At 38.6% G+C, this 14,561-nt stretch overlaps 1 protein-coding gene across 3 annotated transcripts in view; it reads right to left on the bottom strand.

Moving 5' to 3' along the window:
- Positions 1 to 14,561, bottom strand: part of LOC131042897 (E3 UFM1-protein ligase 1 homolog) — a 251,377-nt gene that overhangs the window by 16,074 nt on the left and 220,742 nt on the right. For all 3 annotated transcript variants that reach the window (XR_009105331.2, XM_057976226.2, XM_057976225.2), the window contains exon 19: positions 7,423 to 7,515. Coding sequence is in view for 2 of the 3 variants with exons in the window: in XM_057976226.2 (XP_057832209.2) it covers positions 7,423 to 7,515 (93 nt within the window). In the remaining variant the exon portion in view is untranslated. The remainder of the gene's footprint in view (positions 1 to 7,422; positions 7,516 to 14,561) is intronic.

Raw genomic sequence — 14,561 nt, 5'->3', positions numbered from 1 at the left:
TTATCTTGGAGAGCTTGTTGTTTGTGTAATTCTCCTAGCTTACCACTGACCTCCTCATTAAATGTCGTTTCTTCATCACCTAGCTCCATCTCCGCTTGCCCGACTGCTATATCCTTAAGAAGGTCCTCTTGATCTTGAGGAGTTAGAATCAACCTTTCATTCAAGATGTCATCTGCCTCACTCCCTTCTTGTTCGCTCCCTAGCGGTCGTTGTTGCTCAAAATCCTCATCTTCTTGATCGGAGTCAGACTCAATGTTTCTAACTTTTACCTCCTCAGTAGTGGATGTGAAACCTTGCACTTCGGGCTGCCCTGTAGATACATTAACTAATGGTGGTGCGGGAGCAGTGGTGCCTGAAGCACTTGTTGTACCTGTGGAAGGTGGCTGAGCGGCTACCTCCTCAGTGGCTTCTACTTTCTCTTCTTGTCCCTGGGTACCCTCTCCTGCAGTGTGGCCTATAGCCGTCCTTGGTGGAAGAACTTTGGCGAGTGGCACTGCGCCCAATCCATCGGTCACCCCTAGGTCTGCAGCCTTCTTCAACGGTTCAGACTCCTACATCTTTTCTTGGAGTTTCTTCAACAAGTCCTCAGTGCTTTCTTGAGGCTTGTCTTCCTCACCTGGGTCAGTGGAGGTATTCTTCCTTGAGGCCAACCTTGTCTTTCAAGCATACTCCTTATGACCTCTTGACTGAGGTACCCCTGAGGTGGATTCCTTTTGCTTTGTTTTTGATACACTGGGCCTTACCCTCTGGCTTAACCATTGTTTAGTCCTATTGATGACCGCCTGAGTGACCTTCTCCATATTTGTATCCTCAGTTGCAGACCACTTTACTAGGGAGAGGGGCCTCTTATCTATACCTGATTCTCTATAGACTGGATCAAGTAACTCTCCGTCATCCCTCAAGTCTTTAGGGAGGTTAGTCTCAATACCAAAATCTCTTACCTGTGGGACAGATAACCTATTATAGTTCTTTTCCCTGACCTCAAAACTGTCTTGTAAGTTAGCGCAAAAATCTTCCAAGCTAGGCCTGTGCCCCTCATATGCCTTAGGCATAGCTTGTTTGAGTTTCCCGTAGGGATCATAAAACTCCCTAGCATGATCGTATTCCTTCAAGTTTAGATCTTGAAGCTCTTGTTCCGCCAACTTTACCACTTGTATCTTGGAACAGGCGAAGTATCCAATAGATACCGAGAAATCAATTCCTGTTTTATGCTTTGAAGACAACAGTGATTGGAGGCCTACAAGCTGCCTTACATATTCCAGCAGAATCACCCTATCATTGCAATAACGAGGCAGCAGCATTGGATTCCCTGTGAATCCACTAACCCTGATGTAAGTGGAGCGTGGGTTTTGAATGAACCAACATGCCCACTCTCGGATGATAGCCATGGCCTCTGGGCTAATCCGATATCCTGCATCCCCTGTCAATTTGATGATTATTGGGAAAACAAAGGCATCATTAACCCTCTTGAAATGCACCTTAGAATTGGCTAGAGTGAGTTGGGAATAATACTCCCATATCTTCTTCTGTCCTTCTTGCTCTCCCAATTGTCCTTCCACCTGTAGACCTGGGAATTTTCCAACTCTGGCAGCTACCCAGATGACATATGATGTGAAGAAGAATTTTTGTGTGTGCTGCCCTCTTTCATCTGCCTACAAATATTATCAGAGAGGATCTGCGGCCAGTCAAAGTATTGTTTCCCTATCAAAATGGTGGTCATGAACTGGAACATCCAGGGATGGAAGTGCTTGCAGTCTGGCTTGCCAAAGGCCCTACTGAGCATGATGATTAAATCTCTTTGAGGCTCTTTGAAGTCCGCCCTTAGGATCTCTGTTGCCTTGAGCCCTGTCTTTCTTTCTTCTTCTAACCAGTTCGCATTCATATGCCTTTTGCTGGCTGATGTCTTGTCATTCCATGCCTTCAAGGCCTCTTCTTCGATCAACAGAAATGCTTCCTCTCTGGTTGGAATTCCAAAGACGAAACCAAGCATATCTGGAGACAAGTCTATGACTGTCCTTCCCTGTGCATCTGTGCATTTTCTAGTTTCTGGATTGTAAAATGGTGCAATGGACATTATGAATTCTGGTGCTTGTACTGATTGTGGGAAAACAGTGGCTTCAACTAAGCCAGACCTCTTAATTCTTTGGTGGAGGGCCTCCAGAGTAGATTTATCCAATTGAACCCTGATATCTTCAATTTCGATGTGGCTGATTTCCGTATCGGCAACCCATCTAATTTGATCCTCCAGCTTTGAAACATATACCTGTCCTTGGTAATGATACTTCATGGTGGTCGGGAGTCTATCAATTTCTTTGCCTCTTTTACTAGAGGATGAGTCCATCTAACCACTTGAACCTGTAGGCAAAACACAAATCTTCAATCTTAAATACTAAACATAAATTTTGATTCACTTCGGGACTTCGGGGTCCTAGGGTAAGCACAAAGGGAGAAGGCTCGGAACTCCGAGGATCCGGGGTTCCGAGGTGGAGTCTATAAAAACCTCTCGGAACTCCGGGGATCCGAGGTTCCGAGCTCCTGGTTTGGAGCGATCCGGAACTCCGGGGTTCCGGGGTACGGGCACCCGGAACTCTGGGGATCCGGGGTGGAATGGAGGCAGACACCCGGAACTCTGGGGATCTGGGGTTCTGGGGTGGAATGGAGGCAGACACCCGAAACTCTGGGGATCCGAGGTTCGGGGGTGGAATGGAACGGGCACCCGGAACTCCGGGGATCCGGGGTGGAATGGAGGTCGACTCCTGGAACTCCGGGGATCCGAGGTTCCGAGGTGGAATGGAATGGGCACCCAAAACTCCAGGGATCTGCGGTGGAATATCGGGAACCCGGAAAAAAAACCAAAAAACGCGAAAAACAAAGAACAAAAAAGGAAAACATCACAAGGAAAGAAAATTCACCAACCTAGTGAATTGAAAACCCAACAAACGCCAAGAGAGAGCTCGGAAGTCTGGAGTTTCGCGACTTGGGGTTAGGGAGAGAAGCTCTGAATGCACAAATGAACTCAAAAGCTCATCATCTCTTATATATAGCCTCCCGATTCCTTCCGTATGAAAACCATAAACATGATCCCCGGACTCCGGAGTTCCGAGGTCGGAACAACAAGGGACCTCGGGACTCCGGGACTCGGGAGTTCCAAGGTCGGAACAACAGCAAGACCTCGGGACTCTGGAGTTCCGAGGTTGGAATAGAAGCAAGAACTCGGGACTCCGGAGTTCCGAGGTCGGAACAACAAGGGACCTCGGGACTCCGGGACTCCGAAGTTCCGAGGTCGGAACAAAAAGGGACCTCGGGACTCTGGGACTCCGGAGTTCCGAGGTAAAACCAAAAAGAAGAAAAAAAAAAATGGGGTTCCATATTTTGACTCAAGGAGACTAAATGGGGACACATATATGCAAGGCATAACAGGTTCAACAGGCCAGTTCAGATGGCTATTTCTGGCAGGTCAGTTTGAGCAGTTTGTCTTCCAGCTTTTTTGGAGCTTATTTTGAGCGATTTATGCTTGTGGAAAAATATTTTACAACTGCATTTTTTTTAAGGCATGATGGACGCCTTTGAAAGAAATATGTTAATTTTATGAAATAATTCACTTCATTTCCTTGGATGCCATATCTCACTTTATGAATATTTCATAAAGTATATTTGCTACCTTGCGGGGGTCAATTTGAAGAATTAAGAATTATTTTTTACTTATGTTAAGTGGGCGTCCCTTTTGGAGAAAATACATGATTTAAAATAAAGGCAAATATTATTTTTGCTTGGGCATCCAAATTGGATGTAATTTCATTTCATTTCATTTCATGGGAATTTGGAGGGAGTGAATTTGAGTTCGGAGCTTCAAAAAGTTATAAATAAGATTGTTGGGCTCATGTTTTTGGTATCCATTATTGCTTTGATAACGAAGTGTTGCCAAAATGCTGTCAGACTCTTACTTCAAGGAACGCATACCTCCTAGTGCCTCAGTTTTGTGCTTGAGAGATAGTGCCTAGCTAAATGTATGATTGTTTCTCATCTAGAGGAGCAGATTGGACTCAATGTGGTGAAGATTTGTGTGAATTCTGAGTGTTCTTGTTGCTGGTCACGGAGTGTGCTGAAGTAGATTCTTGGTTGCAGATCTCAGTGTGTCACTCTTCTCGTTTTGGGTATTTCTTCTATCTCTTTTTGTGGTTTGGGCAATTCATTTTGTGAGTTTGTAAAGTCTAAAATGGTGTTTGGGATTTTATTTTTGCAAAATCGTACCCTAGTTGGTCGTACCATGTGGCGAAGTGCTTTAGGATGCATGCATAAATTATTGGGGTCATTTTGCCATGTTTTGTTGTCCTAGGATTGATCGCCTACCTCCTAGTGATCATATGCTTTCAGTTTCATGTCATTTGGTTAAGAATTGGGTGAGTTGTGAGTCTTTTAGTGGGATTTGGTGTTGCTGGTCTGTGTGTTTTCAGCATGCTGGGAGTATATCAGACTTAGAGATTTTCCGTTTTGGAGTGTCTTCTTGTGTGGATTTGGTTTTAGGGTGTGTGGGTTCTTTGGTGTGGAGAGAAAGATCTTGGTAATTGTTTGCAGTTGTTGGTTCTTCATTCTTATCTTCTATGATTCGTATTGTAATGTTGGTAGTAGTACTAACAGCAATTTCTATTGATCTTTCTTAGACCCACTGCAAAGTTGAAGAGGCTGGCCTTGTCGCCTATCTTTGGGATAGTGATTTCTTTTAATTCGTAATCCATATTGTGCATTGTAAAGCTGGTTAGTAGTACTAACAACTATCTACTTGGATTATTGCTCTTAGTCCCACTGCATAAGTGGAAGAGGCTGGCTTTGCCTCCTACTTTGAATACTGTAATACTGTCCTCCCGCTACATAAGCAGTAGAGTTGATTTGTAATTTCATTTCTAGTCCTTCCGCTGGATAAGTGGTTGAGCGATTGCTACTTCGGTTTCTTGGCTTGTCCTTGGTTGGTTTACCGCCAAGTGATCTTTCAGTATTCTCATTATCTCGCTGAAAAGTGGAAGGGGCTGGCTTGCCGCCCAAGTATTGTAATCAATTTCAGTTTCTTGCATCTAACGATCCCCTCAACACTATATGCTCTCACCCTCCCAGATTGGGCTCTCGGTCGTCAAAAGGTGAAAAGGGTTACTTTCAGCAGTATTGGGATTTCATTTTCTAACCCTATCGGGTGTTTGTGTTGATTGTCAAACTGAAATAATTGAAAAAAAATTAAGGGGGATATTACACAATATTCAGAAAATCGTCTTATTAATAAGACTTCAAGATTTTTTGTGAAGCGTGGTGGGAGAACGTGTAAATCGCTTAAGGAGCAATGATTGCAATAGTGATTAGACAGTCATCAAACATTACAAACAAACACAATATCCTTGTCGCCACCAAAAAGTATATGTCAAACGATATTAACTAATCAATGGTTAGTTATCTAATTTGGGGCACGATCAACATAATGAGGCAAGAAACACAATCAAGAGATGCAACTGTTCATCCTTACGGCATATTGAAAGAGGAGGTTATCCATTAGCAAATAGAAGATTCAGATCGCATATTCATAAAAGAAGTTAATCAGAGACAGCGATCCAGTATTGCATTAGCATCAAGACATACATCTGAAACAGTGATTGCCTAAAACCAGATTGTCAACATTACAGAAACTACCTTAGTCAAGCGATCAGACTGGGTTGATCAGCAGTAGTATAATTTGCATATATTATATAGAAGATATTAGGAATAGCATATACTCTCTGATCTGTAATAAATACCATTGCATTTACACCAAGTAATCTCAGGAACAGCAGTCCGTATATATATTTTAATATATATTTCTCCAATCAGAATAGATACGATTGCATTCATAATAAGAGGATATCAGAAAGAGCAATATCGTTACTCTTGACCAATATATCATATCAATAAACTTCATTGTCATTCAACTCTTAGATAAGAGAGGAAATTATATACTTCAAAGTCTCATATAAATTCTTGATCAATATACTTATAATACAATCCTTTATTCTTACATATCAAAAGATATTAGATTGATATTATCCTTACAACTAGATCGATTTTTTGTTTAAGGCAATTGAATGTAAGGGTGATCAATGCAAATCAAGTTAATTCCCATCAATTGTTATTTTTGAACTTATCCAAGCTTATAAGTTTTAATAGAAGTCTCTTGCAATTGAAAATATAGGAAATTAGTCCCGAACCCTAGAGAATCTTATAAGGGGACATTACATTAATAATCAATATCTTCTATATTTTGAATATCAATGATTATCATAGGCTTCGGCATTATTACTCTCTAATAAAGATGCATCCTAAAGGTGGCCATGAAACATTGAGAATGTTAAGCTCACATAGCAAGTCCTAAAGAGATCTATGAGAATGTTGAACAAATATATTAGCACCAAGAATATTTGATGAAAATTTCGAGTGTGTGACCAGAACTATAGAAAGAAAATGATTTTGATAGGAATGAGCATGAATGAAAAGTACATGAACTACAATGAAAAGTGAAAAGTAGTTTCAACATTGGCCCCATGTCAGAGATGTTTTTATCCACAAGCTCAAATGCAATCGCACCAACACAAAATGGAAGGAAGGAAAGAATTCATATCTACACAAGAAACACACAACACTCCAAGAAATTGGTGCTTCTTACATTTCACAACGAGGACGTTTATAAACAATCTTACTTAGAGTAAAACAAAGCAGCTAATATTCCTAGTGCCACATACACTTCCACTCCATAGCTAACATAGATTCATTTCATAGAAGCAGATATCGTTCTCAAGAATTTCTTAGCATACTAAAAGAAGAATATTTTTTCAAGTTCTTATGATATTATTGAGAAGAATCTTTATGACCACTGCACGCTACTTCTAGCTGCAACAATAATTTCATAATGACTCATCACTCCAACCACTAACAACAGTTCTAGTTTTACAGAAATTATAGGTCGCTTCTTTCATTTCACAGCTGAGATGTATATAAACAATTTTATAGAGTTACATGTCACACAACAACTTGATATTCATATCACAACCGCAAGCACCACATACACTTCTGCATGCATATCTAATATATGCTTTTTTCCCAGATGCATTTATCTATTAGAAAATAACTTCAAAATTTATGACCCACCCACACACATCCATCTATACACTAATAAATTCAATACAATTTCACACTGACTCCTTACTAAACCGCAAACGATGGTTCTTCAGATTAAAAACCAAACTACAAAATAATCGTTAAATCTTCTTCAAATTTATTAAACAGTAACAAAAATTGGAAATAAAGTATAAACTAGAGAAAGCAAAATATTAGAAGTTCCTGACCAAATATTTCACTGAGTGATGTGTTCACGTAAATACAAATTAAAAGACAAGTTATTGGACTCACACTATAACTTCCAGCTGATAATAATGCTAGAAGTGTGACCGTTGCTAATTGATACTCCATCACAGTCGTGTATACCATGTCAGGGACCCGCTCCTATATATACATGAGAATTAATAACACGTTATCGTGACAAAACAATATGGAATTTATAACACCTAAGTACTATAAACTTATAAGCTCCTGTCAAAACTGATAACCCATTTTATTTAAATCACTGACTGTTCTATTTTATCTTTTGTTGTCATAAGATAAATATCACCTTTCCTGCAATATTTTCCATAAGTCAGATGCCCCACACCCATATGTATTCAAAACAACATAAATGTGTTTGTGAATTCTGCTACCAAACAGGAATTTAAAATCTGCAGCTTCTTTGTAGATTATACTTATTGATACATCAAGAATTTAAGCTTAAAAAAAGTTTCAATAGTCATATTAACCAGAAGAAACTTGTTTATTGTTCAATCTAATAAAACTGGTACCTGAATTGATGAACAGAAATAACAATGCATACCAGAAAAAATAAGAGAGATATACCTTTATTCACATGAAGTTATTACAAAAGTAGACAAGGAATGATCATCTGAGGATCAAACTGCTCTTCCTAAGTACAAGAAGTCTTTTTAAAACTCCTAACAGTTGCTAAGAAAAATGCAACCATGCTAACCATTAACAACTGACTCTAACAATCACCCGCAAGACAACAAAGTGCATAGTGAGATATAACCATTACAACAAAAAATGCTAGGACATCATCCCTCCCAAAAACAAAAGTCAGCTTCTAGAAAACAAGGGAAAATAATTGATCAAGTAATATCAAGTTTCCAGATGCATGATAGTACTGTCAAGGAAGAAGGACCTTCATGCTAATGCTTCATATTGGCAACCAAAACAGCGTAATCGTAACCTCAGCATTCAGCAAGTGGATATTCAATCACAAAATGGGGATGAAGATCTTAAAGTTAGTGTTTCACATAGAAATAGAAAGGAAAACTGACTAAAGAAACTTTTATCATTAACAAATTAAAATACACATGGAGCATTAGCAAAACCAACATATCCAGAACATAAGCCTATGTATGGAAAATGCAATAGCTAGCGGCCACGCAGCTTAATTAACTACAAGAAGAACCAAACAAACAAGTAGCCAAGTCAAAATGTCCACTGGAATCTAAAAATGTTTCAAGTTGATCACTGTACCTAGACAATACTTCGAACACTTGAGAAGTATACCCATCATGAAGACCCTATTTAATCATGAGGGACAAGACTTCTACCAAACCATCGGCCTAAAGGACAGATTCCCTGTCATTGCCAAATTTATTGTTTCTGGAAGATTCAACCATAGAATGTTGTAGAGTTGTAATAGAAGAGCTACCAAATGTTTTAGTAGGATACAGAGATAGGGACCTATTGGTGCATGTTTTATGACACACCGAACACAGAACAAAGATACCCAAAAGACACTCTATTCTCTCTTGAATAAAATCACCGGGTATGCTAAGATTGCAACGAAGATCATATGGCGATTCCAATGTTTATACTGCGAACTAGTGACTTTAATGTTGAATATAGCTCATTTGGTTATGTATGCTGGTAATCCAAGGGGGACTTGTGAATTTCAATCACAATGAAAACTTTCAGCTTTATTTTTTGGGATTTTCTCAATTTAGACTTTAAAAAAGGTAAAAGGGAAAGGGTTTTAGGAATTCTATGAATCTATACTACTCCTAGGAATTTAAGAGATGACAATGATTGAGTGAAAATAACAACCACACTTTGCTTCGCCACACGGGGACAACTATACAAAGTAGGTACAATCTTCAAGGGTTGTGCTTAAGGCTTTCATACTATGAATAATACCATCAAAATGAACAAAATTTATCCAAAGCAGAAGTTAAACATCCACAAAATACGCTCAGGCTAACTTTGCACGATGAACAAAAATCATTTGTTTATCAAAAGTATGAGCAACAATTTCACCAATCAATATGATCAAATCTTGCATTCATTTAACAACTTTGTAAAGAAAATTCTACTCTAAGTTGAAGAAAATATGAAACCATGCAACCATGTGATAATAGTAAGGATTCAAAGCAATGCAAATGAATTTTATTATCAAAGTATTTCTTAGCAACAATTTCACAAATCTCTCGCATACAAATGAGAGAAGAGGGGCTTATATAGAGTTTTGAAAATAAATGAAAGGTCTAGATCAAACAAAGATCAATGGTTAAGATTATAGCATAAATACCCTAATTAGGGTTTCCAATAGTTATTCGATAAGAACAAATAAATTAAAGTGGCACAAGGAGCCTTCTTATAGAAGGATGCATCCTTATCCTCTTTCTACAGCAGCATGTTCAATGAACCTGGGCACAAAAGGATTGGCCTCTTCCATGTGCCAGCATGTTTATCTTGAATTCCATTACTTCCAAGTCATCAGCATATGTGGCAAAAGCATTCTCCCATTCCAATTCCTGTTTCTAAAAGGCATCCCTAAAAGAAAAGAAAGTTGATGCCTTAGTGAAATTTTGCTGAAGGATTGGTTTGATGATGGTGAAGAAATTCTCCAGAGCTTTGATCCTCAGATTTTCCACGTGCATTTCATTTTCCCGAATTGTTTCTTTCCCAAGTATATCAATAGCCACAAGGAAAATCTTGTTCTAAATCTCTTTTATCAGTTCCTCATTTTTGACACCATCAACTTTTACCTTTTCCAGAACTTCACTTCTTGCAATTAATGCCCAATACCATGTGTCGAAATCATATACAGCTCCAGCTGCAATCACTTGACCATCTATTAATTCTTGCTTGGGAATTCTTTTCAACACCTTTAAGCATGGGAATATTCTATCTTGAACATCATGAAGATCTTCCCACACTTTTGACATGTCCTGAACTCTAGAGAGAAATGAAGAAGTTTATCCATATGCCAACATCAATTTTTTCACAAATGTAACAGCTTCTTTACTGCTGCTTGTCATCCATTATTTAGTCTCTTCAGCTATCACTTTCCCTTCTTCAAAGTCCCCAACTATTTCCTATGGAAGAGTTAAGAGTGGAGGTGATGCATCTCCTTGATTAATGGGTTTGGTCAAGTGTTGGATATACTTCTTCAACTACTCAACTTCCTTTCTGTACTCCCTTTTCTTTCGTATTTCCTTCTCCAACTTTGCCTTGATGGAAGTGATTGAATTATCCAAGTCCTCAACTTCCTGCCCCTTGGTGGTTGGACCTAAGTTGAAGAGATTGAATTATCCAAGTCCTCAACTTCTTGCCCCTTGGTGGTTGGACCTAAGTTGATATTTGTTATTTCATACTCCACAGGAGTAATATCTTCTTTTGCCTTATCAACTTTTGGCACAACTATTTGAACTGAACGACAACCTGCTTCATCCCTCGGAATCGAAGAAAACCTCTTGGTTGTCTTCTTTATTGCAACCTTTTCCAACTTGGCTAGGAAATCCGATGTATCATCTTCTTTTAGAATTTCCACAAGTGCCTTTACTTTCATCCTCTCCTTTAACCAATCAAAAATTGTGGGTTGTTCAATACCTTCCTCTTCTTGATTACTTTCTTCACCTAGATTATCCTCAACTATTTGAAGAGCAGAAATCATTCCCTCTTGGAATTCCCTATCTAAGATATCCATCTCCTCATTTTCTGATTCAATTATTTTTGTATTTGAAGGAGATGGTGGTTTTTAATCCTCCTACTGAATTGATTCCACATTTCTTTCTTCATGAATTGGGGAAGGGATCTTCATCTCAGTTAGTGTTTCATCCTCAAGAATTAATATATTGTTCAAATTTCTGGATGTGGCGGAATAAGATGGGCCTGATTTCTGTTTCTTTTCAATAGCTTTCTTATTTATAATTTTCTTCCCTTTTGACTTTGCCGAACTTTCAGCTACTTCCTTTCTTTTTCTTGAATTAATACTTTCAAGCGGCCCAACACTTTGAGACGATCCTTCATCATTCGAAGAATAGGACTCCATAACGCCCATCAAATTGTAAGTAAGGAACATAATTCTTCGTTTCAGCTATTGGATTTGTTGATCAACCCACCATTGTGAATATTTGACAACTGGCTGCATCAGAGTGGCTAAATCTACAAGTTTTGGATCAGACCATCTTACCGGAGAAAGAGGTCTATTCTCATCATAACGTGGTTGTGTATTCTCCATCATCCTCTAGTTGGTCAAGCACACGGAAAGCTCAATTGTTCTGATCAAATTTACAGATAATCTTGACCATAGCTTTTTCCTAATATCAAATTCATCTGCAGCATTCGCCCAAAAGTCCTCAAGATCCATCATATGCTTGTACTTTTCTCCATTTATCAATTCGATGTGATTATGGGGATCAAAGTTTTCTCTGGATCAGTAGAAGATAAATGGATACCATTGCATTTCCAACCTTGCACTTTCAGCTGCTTGTGCTGTTGAACAGGATTCAATAATTTTTCCAATAAAAAATGGAAAAGAAATTGCAGTCTTGTGCTTTGCTCTCTAGAAGCTTTCATATGTTTCCAATTGCCTCAAAACTTCAAGCAATATCATTCTATTGGTCAGATAAATTGGAAGCCTATAAGGACATCCGGTAAATCCCTAAACCCTCACATATGTGAATCTTGGATACTAAGTGAACCGGGATCCAAATCTTCCTACCAAGTCCTTGGCTTCTTGAGTTAGTCTCTAGCGAGTTCCTCCTTGGTTTTGAATGAGGTTATGTTGTAGTTTGGAATCCCGAATGCCTTCTAGATAGCCAGTTCTCCAAGATATACCAATATTCTCCCATCAGGTGCAATAATCTGCCTTTGCTGGATATTGTAGTGCATTGCACATTCTACAATTAGCTCACCACACTCCACTACTAGTGGAAACCCGGCTGCCTGGACTATACTGTTCATCATCATTCTTCGAGTAATTGGTGTGGGCAAATACCCTTCATGTCCATACATTCTTCTTCTGAATTCCTTGAAATCAACGTGACCAAGGTTGGTGTCTCCAACCTTTCTCCATTTTGAAGTGATTTTCGACTCGGGTTGCGTTCCTTTGTTGGCAAACTTCACTTGAACCTTTCTTAAAAGTCCTCCTTGATTTGTCACCTACTTCCTGAAAGAGACATGGAAATTAAATGAATATTACTTTCAATAAACTCTAAGATTTTAATCCTGATTCTGAATTCTTTTGTCCAAAATTTCGCCTTCAGTCTATCATAAAAATTAAAATTCTACGAAGAAAACACAAAAAAAATCAGACTGTGAATGGAGGAAATCTGCTCAACACCTAGTAAAATTCATGAAAAATAAGTGCTTGAGACAGAAAAAAGATGAACGAAATCAGTCAATAACTCAGATTTTGAACTTTAAAATTATACTTTTGACTGATTTTGATGAAAAATCCACCCCTTTACATCTGAAAGAAAATGAAAACTCTTGATTAATTCTTTCTTTTGCTCGGAAATTTCACTTGTTGTCTTTCAAAAATATTCCTTGTGGAATTTGGGAGAGAGAGATCTCTTCAACTTTCGAACTTGGGAAGAAATGAAAGTGAAATGACATGTTAAAATTGATATAAGGCTAAAAAGTTCAAACTCTTTTGGCATCTTTATGTTTTTTTATGGATTCATTGAACTTAGTCCCTTTCTCATCTTCCTCAAAATGGCAACTTTATCCCTCTAGAAGATTTCCAAAATAAAGTTTCTATTCTTGCTCCTTGGCACCACTTCACATAGCCAAATTTATCCTCATCTTGTCCATGTAGGCGAATGTGTTGGCAAGGAATCTTTTAGATTCTCCTTGCATTTAAGAAATGTTTTTTTTAAGTGTTGGGCAAAATTTTCTTTGACCTTTCAAACTTGGTCAACCATTTACCTATGGCGAACTTCACCATGTGCTAGGACTTTTCTCCTTGATCTTGGCAGACTTCATGTGTTGTCCAGCCATTTTTATGCTTTTCCTAGGTGGACTTAGCCATTGATCAAGACATTTCTTCACAAGGCATGGGTAGAGTTGATGCATTGTCAAGCCAATTTGGCTAAGTGTAGGGTGGACTTCATGTGTTTGCAAGTCCTTTTTCTTTCAACCTTGGCAGACTTTGCATGTTCGCATGTGAATATCAACCTTTCTTGGGCGGAACTCACTTGTTGGCAAGCCATTTTGGCTATGTGCAAGGTGGAGTTTGTGTGTTGCCATGCCATTGCTCATCTTGACCTTGGTGGACTTTCTTATGGCTCAAATCCATTCCCGTCTTAGACATGGCAGACTTCTTGCCTTGTCATGCCATTGTGGCTAGATGTTGGGCAGAGTTGATACCTTTGCAAGTCATTTTCATCCTTTCCTTGGGCGGAGTTTGGCATTGCACAAGACATTGCTTTCTCCATTTAGAAATTTTCTCTTTGCCAAAGACACTTAAAGGATTTTCTTGCTCAACACTTCATGTTGTCCGGAACTTCTGGATCAATGTCATGTCTAGAGATTTTTCCTTGCTTTTCCACCTTGGAGATACAAACTTTTCATTTCGAAGACAAGAACCCTGTTGCCATGACCTGAGTGACCCAATCCTAGGTCAACTTTCAAAAAGTTGGAAAAAGCAAAAAACAAAAAAGAAGGTGAAAAAGATGCTTCCCAAATTGGTCCCAAAGTGCCAAAAAGCAAAAAGCAAAAAAGCAAAATTCCACAAAAATAGGAAGTTGCCAGAATTGACCCCAAGCAGATGTGTTCTTCGTCCTTTGGCTTGCTTTAGCACTTCTAAGATGTTAAAATGTCCCTTTGATCATAATTGGTCCAATTGACCTAAGGAATATTGGAAAACTCTCTAAAAAAACTCCTAACTCTAGAGTTGCGAAGATTGGTGACTCAAAAACCTAAAAAGCAAAAAAAACTGGGGGTCCCCTTTTGTGAAAGATCCCTGATGGATCTCCTTGCTGATTTGCTGTAGTTTTTAAATTAATAAACTATATTTTCCTGTGTTTCCTTTGATGGTTTTAGATAATAGACAGAAGTTGCAGAAGGTTTGTTTATTTTTGTGTTTTTGATAGTTTTTCAGCAAGTAATAATTGAAGAACAAGTACCTGAAAAGAGTACTGGAAATAAATGTTCATACACAGCCAAATCAGAATCGCACCAAGCAG

This window comes from Cryptomeria japonica, chromosome 1, assembly GCF_030272615.1.
Source record: "Cryptomeria japonica chromosome 1, Sugi_1.0, whole genome shotgun sequence".
Taxonomy (NCBI): Eukaryota; Viridiplantae; Streptophyta; class Pinopsida; order Cupressales; family Cupressaceae; genus Cryptomeria; species Cryptomeria japonica.
The sequence above is the reverse complement of the archived record's forward strand: the minus strand, read 5'-3'. Positions and strand labels throughout refer to the sequence as shown.